This window comes from Notolepis coatsorum (genome assembly GCF_963971535.1).
Source record: "Notolepis coatsorum genome assembly, chromosome: 12".
Taxonomy (NCBI): Eukaryota; Metazoa; Chordata; class Actinopteri; order Aulopiformes; family Paralepididae; genus Notolepis; species Notolepis coatsorum.
In genome coordinates this window covers 101,467,908-101,480,872 of record NC_140176.1, presented here as the reverse complement: position 1 = coordinate 101,480,872, position 12,965 = coordinate 101,467,908, and the positions used below count along the sequence as shown (strand labels likewise).

The window sequence follows — 12,965 nt, the reverse complement described above, 5'->3', positions numbered from 1 at the left end:
TTCACACCGAAGATTCTGTCACTTGGATTATCTGTTTTGGGACAAGTCACTTCACCTGTCACCTGTCTGTTCCCAACTGTTCACTGAGCTAACCCGCTCTCTCTCTCTCCCTGTTCCGCTACCACCTCGGAGTACTGCCGGGAGGATTCTGCAGAGCGGCTCTGACGTCACGGACAGATTCCTCAAACGTAACCCCCCCGGGAGAAGCTGCAGAGCAGCAACATTCCTCACATGCTTGTTTCCCAGTTTGTTTCTGTTCTCAACCAAGTTCTTTCTGTTACTCTGTAAAATAAACAAGCCCTAGATTTTGGCTAACTCTGAAACTACTCTCTCTGTGCCGTTTGCGTTTGGGGTCGGTGTCAAACCATAACAGTATGACATGTGTATAAGTCTGTAACTGTATTTGACGTGTTATCACTGTTATGGACCCCAGGAAGAATAGCCCCAGCACTGCTGTGGCTAATGGGGATCCAAATAAACTTAAACTTATTCATATCAATCGACATCACATCAATATAAATAACGTATTGTTTTCATCTCTCTATATTAACGGAACTAGCTATTCATATCAATCGACATCACATCAATATAAATAACGTATTGTTTTCATCTCTCTATATTAACGTAACTAGCTATTCATATCAATCGACATCACATCAATAGTTAGTATATTGATGCACTGCGGTAGCAGTATAGCGATGCACGGCGGTAGTAGTTAGTGCATTGATGTGCTAGTTAGTTAGTATATTGATGCACGGCGGTAGCGAGTTAGTTGATAGTAGTATATTGATGCAGGTAGGTAGCTGATGTGATGGACTTGTGGAACTGAGAGAAGTTCTGAAAGTTAGGAGCGAGCGTTAGGAGTAACACGATTAAGCGTTGAGAGAAGCGTCAGTGGCCAATCAGGCCGCCTAAACCGAACGCGGAAGGACAACCACCTTGGGGAAAGTATTCACGCTTCCGGTATTGAAATGATGACGCGGTGAACGGGGGGAGAGCGTCTATTCGAAAGGCAACCGGTTTATGCTTTCGCGTTTTGCGCTCTGATTGGCCACTGCTGTTTCTGGTCGCACCAATCGTGTGACGGCAAGTTCTTTCACTGGTTAAGCTTAGGCACTCTTTCGAAGTTGGTTAAGGTTAGAGTTTGTCTTAGAGCATGGCGATAGAACGCCAGCCCTGATTCCAAACTCTAACCTTAACCAATTTCGAAAGAGTCGCCTAAGCTTAACCAGTGATAAACTAGGCGTTAGGTAGTTTGCTGCTGGTCGAGGCGGAAATGGGCGCGTCACGCGATTGGGCGCACATGTCACATGACCAGAAACGTCAGTGGCCAATCAGATTCGCAAAACGCATAAACCGGTTGCCTTTCAAATAGACGCGAACGGCGAAGTTTTTAATTTTTTTTTATTTCTTTTACAACTTACCTGAGTGAACACACCATCATGTTTGCGGTTTTCCTCTACCGCTACGTGACACTTTCGTTCCCTATATGGTTATTATGTATTTTCTTTGACTTTTGTTTAACTCTGTGTTAATAAATAAATACGTCATTATGATTCATGTTACTGTTATTATTGTTGTCGTCACTGTTGTCATTGTTATTATTGTTATTATTGTTATTATTATTATTATTATTATTATTATTATTATTATTATTATTATTATTATTATTATTATTATTATTATTATTATTATTATTATTATTATTATTATTATTATTATTATTATTATTATTATTATTATTGTACTGTTATGTTCTGTTTTATGTATGAAAAGGAAATCAAATAAAAACATTTATAAAAAAAGAAAGAGAAATAAATACAAAATACAAATACAATACCACTTCCGGGTCTCGCGAGGGACTCCTTCCGGTACGGCGAGCGAGCGGCGTGTCGTCTGCGAGTTCGCTTGACATGTTGACGCATGCGCGCTGCCGCAGGTCGTCTCTGGTGGTAGCAGCGTTCTCCTTGTTTTCATTTCATCTCTGATACGCTGTTGTTGGGTTTTATTATAACAGCAGCGAGTAGATGTTCTGTTATCGCGCGGTTCAACTCGAGGGATCTTATTGACGCAGTATAATAATATAAATGGGAGGAAAGAAGAAGAAATCTGCGGCCGCTGTCGCCGCTGTGGCCCCGGTGGTAACGGCAGGCGGTGCACCAGCAGCGGAGCCTCTATCCGGGAAGAAGCCGACTAAACCGGCGAAGGAGAACAAACCCAAAGGTGATGATGCCGACCACACATGTTTTTATACATGGTGCCCTCTGAAAGCGATGATGACCATGATGACGACCACCACACATGTTTTTATACATGGTTTTGATTGATTGACAACTGTATTAACAGATACAGTACAGCTCAATACACACAATTGTTAAGGGGATGCAGACCAGAGAAAGACTTTCGTCTTGTTTACATCAGGGTCCCCCATTTTCATTCATCAGGACATATATGACATACACGACATACAGATAGACAGTACTGCTACACCTATACATTTATGACATACCAGATTTGCAAATACAGTACTGTTTGTGATACAAAACGAGTCCAGAAAAGAGAGTATATACATTTGACGTAAAAACTGGAGGAGGTTGGGTGGGACTGTACAACTGTACAAGCAAAACTGTACATTGGAATATTGACAACCATACTAGGTAATTTACTGTACATTGGATGGGGTTGGGTTAGGACATTTACAGGGGCCAGTTTCGAATTGCAGTCTCCCGTAGGTGCTCTTTGAGAGTGTTTTTGAAAGTGGGTAGTGATTCACATTACCTTACAGCTTTGGGTAGGGCGTTCCACATTGATGTGGCATAATTGCGAAACGTGTTTAGTCCCTTGTTTGAGCCGAATCTGGGTTTAACATGATTTGTGGAGCTCCCTCTGGTGTTGTGATCGATCGTGGTATTCACTGACCTTTGGGAAGTATTTTGACATGTACATGGGTACCTTGGTCGTGTAGTGTATCTTGTAGACCAGGCCCATTGCAAGTTGCTGTACTCTGTTGTCTACTCTAAGCCATCCTAGGTAGTCAAAGTGGGCAGGGGTGAGGTGGGTTCTGGGGGTCAGGTTAAGCAGTAGTCTGACCAGTTTGTTTTGAGTGCCCTCTGAAAGTGTTTTTATACTGTCCCTCTGAAAGTGTTTTTATACATGGTACCCTCTGAAAGTGTTTTTACATGGTACCCTCTGAAAGTGTTTTTATACATGGTACCCTCTGAAAGTGTTTTTATACATGGTACCCTCTGAAAGTGTTTTTATACATGGTACCCTCTGAAAGTGTTTTTACATGGTGCCCTCTGAAAGTGTTTTTACATGGTACCCTCTGAAAGTGTTTATGGTACCCTCTGAAAGTGTGTTTTTACATGGTGCCCTCTGAAAGTGTTTTTATACATGGTACCCTCTGATAGTGTGTTTTTACATGGTACCCTCTGAAAGTGTTTTGGTACCCTCTGAAAGTGTTTTTATACATGGTACCCTCTGAAAGTGTTTTTATACATGGTACCCTCTGAAAGTGTGTTTATACATGGTACCCTCTGAAAGTGTTTTTATACATGGTACCCTCTGAAAGTGTTTATATACATATGGTAGATGGTACCCTCTGAAAGTGGGCAGTTGAACCAGACACACAAAAAATGCAGCTATTCCATTCTACTATGTTCTGTTATTATTCTATCTGCTAGAAAAAAACAGCATAAGCTGGTCACCATTGATTGATTGAAAATTGTATTTAACAGATTGAAGAATGGGTACAATACAGTACGGCTCAATACACACAATTGTTAAGGGGATGCAGACCTGAGAAAGACTTTCGTCTTGCTTACATCAGGGTCCCCACCAGCCTGACCAGCATAATACATGACGGTTATATACCAGCAAAGACCAGCATTATGCATGACTGTTATATACCAGCAAAGACCAGCATAATGCATGACGGTTATATACCAGCAAAGACCAGCATAATACATGACGGTTATATACCAGCAAAGACCAGCATAATACATGACGGTTATATACCAGCAAAGACCAGCATAATGCATGACGGTTATATACCAGCAGAGACCAGCATAATGCATGACGGTTATATACCAGCAAAGACCAGCATAATGCATGACGGTTATATACCAGCAAAGACCAGCATAATGCATGACGGTTATATACCAGCAAAGACCAGCATAATGCATGACGGTTATACCAGCTGTTGGTGACAGGTATAGACAAGACGGGTTGTTATGGTCACGTCATTCACAAATGGGTCATGTGGTGTAGTAGTATGAGTAAAAGTCAGCTGTTCACCGGCGGGTTTCAGGTATTGAAATGATGAGGGAGTGAACGGGGAAGTCATACTTTGCTAACCGCACGAATCGGGTGGACGGTATGGTCTAAAATTTATATCACGGTATAATTTGAAGCATAGACGGTAACGGTATATATCACGGTATCAGTGTTTCTGTTCGAATAATTTTTTTTGCCTGATAGGCAGGCTATATAAAGAATGACATCCTCAAGGCATGTATATTTATAATATTTTAACTTAAAACTAGGCTACTTTTGCGTATAAAGTCATTATATTCCAAATAAAATAAGTCCCGAGTCGAGACTCCTGCTCCCATTGCAAACAGCGGGGCTGGATTTTGCTAGAAGCATATGTAGCTGCAGAGCCGCAGAGCGAATTGAATTGAATAAGAATTGAGACAAAGGTGCCACTCATCCTCAGCTTTAAGAATTGACAATTGTGTCAACAAATTGACACATGTGTCAACAAATTGACACGTGTCAACAAATTGACACATGTGTCAACAAATTGACACACAAAATGCTTAGAGACGATGGGGGTCAGAACGGCGCAAGGGTGGGGGGGCGCTGTTTGACGGGCCTGTGACCAGACCTGAAAGAGCCCCTGGCTCTGCGGCTCTGCAGCTGCATGCTATTCGCAAATCCACTGCTGCAGCCGTCCTCCCGGCTCCCGCTGCTGCCGTCGTTATCATAACACTACACACATATCGTAATGTTTACAGCAAACTGTAGTTGATCACCAGGTATGTTTTATTAACGTAGAATAATTCATATAAGAAAAACGATAGGGAAATATCTTACCTTTCTCCACTGGTTAAAAATGCCAGGAACTGAAATTGAAAGTTTGCTGTGCGCCGCGGTGATATGTGTTTATTATGAAATGACAATTGCGTGTTGACACGCCCACTGCGCGAAGCCTCCTAAATAACTTTTTCCAGTTTGCACATATCTATTATCTATGACTAATTCTATCTATTTTTAGGGGCAAATGCGATTGAAATAGTCGCGCTGTGGTTACATGACGTCATTGCTATTTTAGAGCTGCTCTACCGGTTAAACGGTATAGTCAAAATCCATACCGTAGAGCAAATTAATACCGTTTATACCGTATACCGTTTATACCGTCCACGTTACACAATATCCAATCAAGCTGTGATTTGCTTTTAATGACGTTACTATATCAACTGCTTTTAATCGCAATAAAGTAGCCAAACGCAGTATCCTGGAGCAGTGATTTCATGACAATCGGCGCGTCTGGCAGGTAGAATTATTTCCCCGGTTTAGTCTCTCGGTGACTCCATAAATGTTTGGATAGTCGCCATACACCAGCAAAGACCAGCATAATGCATGCCGGTTATACCAGCAAAGACCAGCGTATGTATGTTTTGGTGCTGGTCACCATGCAGTTTTACCAGCTGGACCAGCACTAAACCAACATAGACTAGTGTAGACCAATAAAATGATGCTGGTCGGTGCTGGTTTTCATATGACCTGATGATGCTGTAGATGTAGACTAACCACAGTGAACTCTGTCCTCTCTCCTCCCAGGTCCAAAGACCTACAGCCTGGCCAACACGGCCCACGTTGACACCGGTGGGGTCTCTGACAAGTCTATCCTTAAAGTAAGCCATCATCAGGTAGCACTGTGTCTGTTTAGCTATTGCACGTCACCCTGACACTCAGCCATGATCTCAATATTAACAACATACACAACAGCGTTAGCGATCTGTTGTTTTGCATGTTTTTCCATTGGGTTTCTAACTCCACACAGAAAGGCCCGGGAGATACCCCACCTGGGTAACTGACATCTCTGTCCCCAAGCGGGAATCGAACCCTGGACCTTATTGCTGTCAGGCGACAGTGTTAACCACTACACCACCGTGCCGCATATCATGAATAACGTACTCCGTCAACTGAGTCTGGTTAATATGATTTATTAGCCAGACAGATCAATTATATACAAGATAGTTAGATACATGGCTGAGGCTTCCGCCCCAGGTGATCAGCTGAAATGACCTTGGAAGACGAGACTGAATGATGTGTGAGGGGCCCCCTATATAAAGGGGGAGGGGGAGCTCCATAAGATGGGTCAACCGGGTGGGGGGGGGGGGGGGGGGGACACACAGGATAGGGGACACATGGGGGGAGGGGAGGGGGTGAGCTCTGATATCCACCACAGTCAGCGAGCCGAGTGTCTCATATAATCGACCATGACCTGCTGTTGATTTGCGGCTCTCAGGATGACTGTCGTTGGCCTATAAACGTCAGTGATGAGCAGTGTCTGCTACACCTGTGGTTATAAACCTTTTCTATGTTGAAGGACCATCTGGATTGATATAGACCCCCACTTGATCAAATCTTGTCACAGGGACCCCCCCCCCCCTGTTTCACAAGATCAAAGTCCAGAATTCCATAACTGAGATTATTATGGACTGCATTTATATAACGGTATTGTATATCATATATAACAGCTTTTATCCAAAGCGCTACAAGGTTCACACATTCACTCACATTCACACACCGACGGCGGAGGCGACCATGCAAGGTGCTGACCTGCTCATCGGGAGCAATTACAACTGACAGTGGTGGAAAGTAACTAAGTACTTTTACTCAAGTACTGTACTTAAGTACAATTTCAAGCTACTTGTACTTTACGTGAGTATTTTCATTTTAGGGAACATTTTTTTTTTATCCACTTTTTCTCCTTATTTTCTATTTTTCTCCCATCCCAATTTCGTGTTTCCAATTCTCCCCTCCCCTGTCTTGAACATTGCTCGACAATGCCCCCCACTGGTCGGTTGTAGGATAGAAGCCTTGCATCACGTGTCCCCTCCGGTACACGAGGAGGCAGCCTGTCACATCTTTTCACCTGCCAGAGCGGACTCTCAGTGGCGAGGTGTAACGCATGGGAGGCTCACACTACCCCCGCTACTTCCTGTCTCTGCTGTGCAGGCGTCCCCCAACCGACCTGTAGGAGTCGCTGTCCACAACGTCCAAATCCCCACCCAATCACCCATCGACTTCCACCCTCTAACTCTGCCAATTGAGTTAGTATGACGGCGGCTGGCCCAAGCCGGAGGCAATGCTGACACCCGGATTCGAGACATTTTAGGGAACTTTAATACTTTTACTCCACTACATTTCAAAGAAAATATTGTACTTTTTACTCCACTACATTTATCTGAACCCATCAGTTACTAGTTACTTTGAAGAAAAAGATGTTGCATAGAAAACATGGCAGAAATGTATGAAGATTATATACTTTCACATTTGAAGCCTGTCAACTTCAAGAGGCCGTAATCAGAGCATAACTGGACCACATACCACTTCAACATAACCTTTAATCAGAGCAGCATAACTGGACCACATGCCACTTTAACATTACCTTTAATCAGAGCAGCATAACTGGACCACACACCACTTTAACATAACCTTTAATCAGAGCAGCATAACTGGACCATATACCACTTTAACATAACCTTTAATCAGAGCAGCATCACTGGACCACATACCACTTTAACATTACCTTTAATCAGAGCAGCATAACTGGACCACATACACTTTAACATAACCTTTAATCAGAGCAGCATCACTGGACCACATACACTTTAACATAACCTTTAATCAGAGCAGCATCACTGGACCACATACACTTTAACATAACCTTTAATCAGAGCAGCATAACTGGACCACATACCACTTTAACATAACCTTTAATCAGAGCAGCATAACTGGACCACATGCCACTTTAACATAACCTTTAATCAGAGCAGCATCACTGGACCACATACCACTTTAACATAACATTTAGAGGTCAATGGATTGAGGGTTGAACGCTCCCAAGCACTGGAACACACAAACGTCATGTAGAATGTGTACTTTTACTTTAGATACTTAAGTGCATTCAATAGAAAATACTTCTCTACTTTTACTTAAGTAGAATTTGAATGGATGACTTTTACCTTTTACCAGAGTACTAATTTATCTGGGTATTTCTACTTTTACTTAAGTAAATTAACTGTGCAGCACTTCTTCCACCGCTGACAGCTGCTCTACCTCCTGAGCCACTGTCACCCCAGACAGAGATGACAGTGGAGAGAGTGAAACATTATCATTAGAATAGTCCTTCTCACACCTTGTCAGGCTGACTTCTAGTCCATTAAACAATAGTGAAATTAACCCTTTCACTACCACACTACATAAGGTTAACCCTTTATTCACTACCACACTACAGTAGGGCGGGCCATATTTTTTTTTTGGAAAATCAATCGAGTGGGGTGTCTAAAATATGTGTTTTTTTGTGGGGAATTCAAATATGGGATTATTTTTCTAATCGGATAACTCCTACCTACATTGTTTTGGATTTCAAAATGGCCGATTTGACCATTTTTCACCCCTTGGCCATACATGTATGCCAACATGAATCTGAAGGAAATCCTAACATGCAAGGTGTCTAAATGATGTGTTTCTTAATGGGGAATTCAAATATGAGTTCATTTTTGGGATAGGATAACTCTAACCTACATAATTTTGGATTTCAAAATGGCAGATTTTACCATTTTTCACCCCTTGGCCATACATGGATGCCAACATGAATCTGAAGGAAATCCTAACATGCAAGGTGTCTAAATGATGTGTTTCTTAATGGGGAATTCAAATATGAGGTCATTTTTGGGATAGGATAAATATAACCTGCATAATTTTGGATTTCAAAATGGCTGATTTTACCATTTGAACCCATTGGTATTGTATTACAAAATTGCAAAGATAAAAAATATATGGGAAATCATTTATAATGACAAAGCCATCAAATGTATTAACAAGTGGACTGTATATAACTGGATACAACTCCAAAGATCAATAATAATAATAATACTAACAATAATAAATTGTATTTGTTGTAATGCACACAAACACCTAAGTGCTAAATCTCGATCTCCTGACTTCTTGAACTTTGCCAGGTTCCAATATCTTGATTGGACTCATTCTTGGATGGCAAGATCTCCTACTGTACTGCTTTAGCCACCAACCTACAAACACAAACTTAAAGTCAACTTCAGCCATAAATAGGTGAGCTCTTTCCAGAACTACTCAGCAGAAACCTCTGTAACCATTTTAACAAACGTCTCAATGTATTGAGAAAATCCATGGGGCTCCATCAATCCTCTATCTTCTTAAATTTGATCAGGTTGCACAAGTCCTGCTTGGATTCATTCTTGGACATCAGCCTCCTGCTGGTCTCCTGAGCCCTGATCCCTCCATCCCTTTTTATTGTGAAAAGTACTTAGCAGAGGCCTCAGTCACCATTTTAACAACCCTCTCGATGCTTTGTGTGTGGCAAGGCCAGTCGAGAACCTCCATGGGGGTGTTGATTAAGTTCTTCACCTCGGAAGTGCTTAGGGAGCAGGTGAGAGGTGGTTCTGACAAATCTTCTGACCAGCTGATTAAGCCACCAATGCTGGAAGCGTCACTATTGATGTGAGGTGTTCTTCTGATCCTGACACAGGAGTCTCCCAGCTGAGTGTCTGGATCCCCCTCTCCCCTGATGGCCAGGATTCTCTCCACCCCCTCAATTCTCTCTTTTTGATCCTCAGAGCACAGCAGTGTTTGGAGGATGGCTTCACTGTGGGCATACCAAGCAGATCTTCTCACAGTTGGCATCACAACATCCAGCACCTCCTTCCTCTGAGACTTGAGGCAGTCCAGCTGAAACAGGATGTGCCTAGGCCCTTCGATCCAGGAGTGCTTGACCTTCATGTTGAACCAACATGGATAATACACTCCAATGATGAATTCCACAATGCATTGTAGATTATTCAGGTTCTTTCTTTTAAGTTGATGCTTTGACACCCAGAGCCTGAGGAGTCTGTTTGCTGTGGTGAGCCAGCGGCTGTGGTTTACCGGTCCAATCTCCAGCAGAGCCAGCCTTGCAGAAAGCACTCCATCCCTGATTGCACAGACCAGCTTATAGCCATAGTGTTGATCAGTTGAGAGATCTTGAATGATCTTCTCAGGCAGCTTGATCAGCGGAGGGCCAAGAAAGATCCTGGTGAAGTTAGGATTGATCTCCAAGTCTGTAACAGAATCAAGGAGCTGTCCTATTGGCCCAGACAATTTGTTGTCTGACAGAGTAGCCCCATCAACTTCAACAATGAGACGGCGCAGTGGAAGTTCACCAGTGTGCAGGTTGCACACCAACCAGACCAGCTTTCTCCCCAGGTGCAGCTCCAGCATTACACCTGCCTTCACTCCAGTGTTGACATTGGTCGAGTCTCCTCCAATGGCCCACAAGGTCTTTTCAGAACCTCTCTCTTTCAGCCAGGCAAACAGGACCTTAGCTATCTTCTCTGCATGGGACTCCTCTTTAGTTGCTTTCTCTGGTGTAAAGTGGAACAGATAGTTGCTGCCAGGCTCACTAGCAACACTATAGTGTTCTTCCTTGATCTTTGCAGGAAAAGATTGGTCACTGCCCTCAGCTTCCATCATCACATTGGTCATGTCAATCCGCCCATCAAAGAGGATACAGGAGATCCCCCCCTCCTCCCTGCACTTCTCCTCAAACTCTTCCCCCAGCTCTTGCATCAACTTTTCTTGTGCTCTCTTAACCTTGTTCTTATCAATCACTTTACTTGTGTCATCTTCTAAGATGAGTCCTGCATCAATCAGAGCTGCAGTTGCTATAGCTGCAGTTGGCCTTAGACCTATGCCATACCTTACACTAGCAAGGGCGATGTTTGGAATCTCATCATAATTTTTCCGTAGCTTTGCTGAAGCTGCAGGGTCAGTTTCAGGAATGAGCTCAACTTCAGGGACTGTAAGGAAGCTCTCAACATCCTTCCTGGCAACCTTGTCTGCTGCTGCAAAGCTTTCTTCTTTGCCCCTTCTCCTTTTCTCTGCCTTCTTTTCCATCCCCTGCCTTTCCAATGTTTTAAGAAGATAGAGGATTGATGGAGCCCCATGGATTTTCTCAATACATTGAGACGTTTGTTAAAATGGTTACAGAGGTTTCTGCTGAGTAGTTCTGGAAAGAGCTCACCTATTTATGGCTGACGTTGACTTTAAGTTTGTGTTTGTAGGTTGGTGGCTAAAGCAGTACAGTAGGAGATATTGTCATCCAAGAATGAGTCCAATCAAGATATTGGAACCTGGCAAAGTTCAAGAAGTCAGGAGATCGAGATTTAGCACTTAGGTGTTTGTGTGCATTACAAATACAATTTATTATTGTTAGTATTATTATTATTGATCTTTGGAGTTGTATCCAGTTATATACAGTTCACTTGTTAATACATTTGATGGCTTTGTCATTATAAATGATTTCCCATATATTTTTTATCTTTGCAATTTTGTAATACAATACCAATGGGTTCAAATGGTAAAATCAGCCATTTTGAAATCCAAAATTATGCAGGTTATATTTATCCTATCCCAAAAATGACCTCATATTTGAATTCCCCATTAAGAAACACATCATTTAGACACCTTGCATGTTAGGATTTCCTTCAGATTCATGTTGGTATCCATGTATGGCCAAGGGGTGAAAAATGGTAAAATCGGCCATTTTGAAATCCAAAATGATGTAGGTTAGAGTTATCCTATCCCAAAAATGAACTCATATTTGAATTCCCCATTAAGAAACACATCATTTAGACACCTTGCATGTTAGGATTTCCTTCAGATTCATGTTGGCATACATGTATGGCCAAGGGGTGAAAAATGGTCAAATCGGCCATTTTGAAATCCAAAACAATGTAGGTAGGAGTTATCCGATTAGAAAAATAATCCCATATTTGAATTCCCCACAAAGAAACACATATTTTAGACACCCCACTCGATTGATTATGAGTATGGCCCGCCCTAACACTACAGTCTAGTCTCTAGTCTTACAAGCTAGCTGGAACAAGTTAGGCTAGTCTCTCTAGACTAGTCTGGTCTAGTTTGGTTAGGAATGAATGGGCTTCAATATAATACGACTTCTCCTCTAACAGGTTTTCATCCAAGCTGACCTGGAGAAGAAGATCATCAAGCTGATCAATGACTTCAGGCAGGAGAACGGAGACAAAGGGCCGATATCAGGACGACTCACCAGCAAGAAGCTACTGGTAAAGATGTTGTCACAGTTCAGCACATAGCCCTACTACCTTCAGTACCTCAGACAGAAGGTACTAACCCTACTACCTTCAGTACCTCAGACAGAAGCTACTAACCCTTCTACCTTCAGTACCTCAGACAGAAGGTACTAACCCTACTACCTTCAGTACCTCAGACAGAAGCTACTAACCCTACTACCTTCAGTACCCCAGACAGAAGCTACTAACCCTACTACCCTCAGTACCTCAGACAGAAGGTACTAACCCTACTACCTTCAGTACCTCAGACAGAAGGTACTAACCCTACTACCTTCAGTACCCCAGACAGAAGCTACTAACCCTACTACCTTCAGTACCTCAGACAGAAGCTACTAACCCTACTACCTTCAGTACCTCAGACAGAAGCTACTAACCCTACTACCTTCAGTACCTCAGACAGAAGCTACTAACCCTACTACCTTCAGTACCTCAGACAGAAGCTACTAACCCTACTACCCTCAGTACCTCAGACAGAAGGTACTAACCCTACTACCTTCAGTACCTCAGACAGAAGGTACTAACCCTACTACCTTCAGTACCCCA

The 12,965-nt window shown here is 42.6% G+C and overlaps 1 protein-coding gene across 1 annotated transcript in view; it reads left to right on the top strand.

Moving 5' to 3' along the window:
- Positions 1-1,950: 1,950 nt before the first annotated feature.
- The window catches only part of LOC311237993 (ATP-dependent RNA helicase DHX29-like), a gene marked incomplete at its 3' end in the record, with an annotated part of 28,221 nt that continues 17,206 nt past the window's right edge, over positions 1,951-12,965 (top strand). Inside the window, exons 1-3 of the mRNA XM_084325964.1 lie at positions 1,951-2,223; positions 5,845-5,918; positions 12,282-12,395. Coding sequence (XP_084182090.1) covers positions 2,088-2,223; positions 5,845-5,918; positions 12,282-12,395 — 324 coding nt within the window. The 5' untranslated portion in view covers positions 1,951-2,087. The remainder of the gene's footprint in view (positions 2,224-5,844; positions 5,919-12,281; positions 12,396-12,965) is intronic.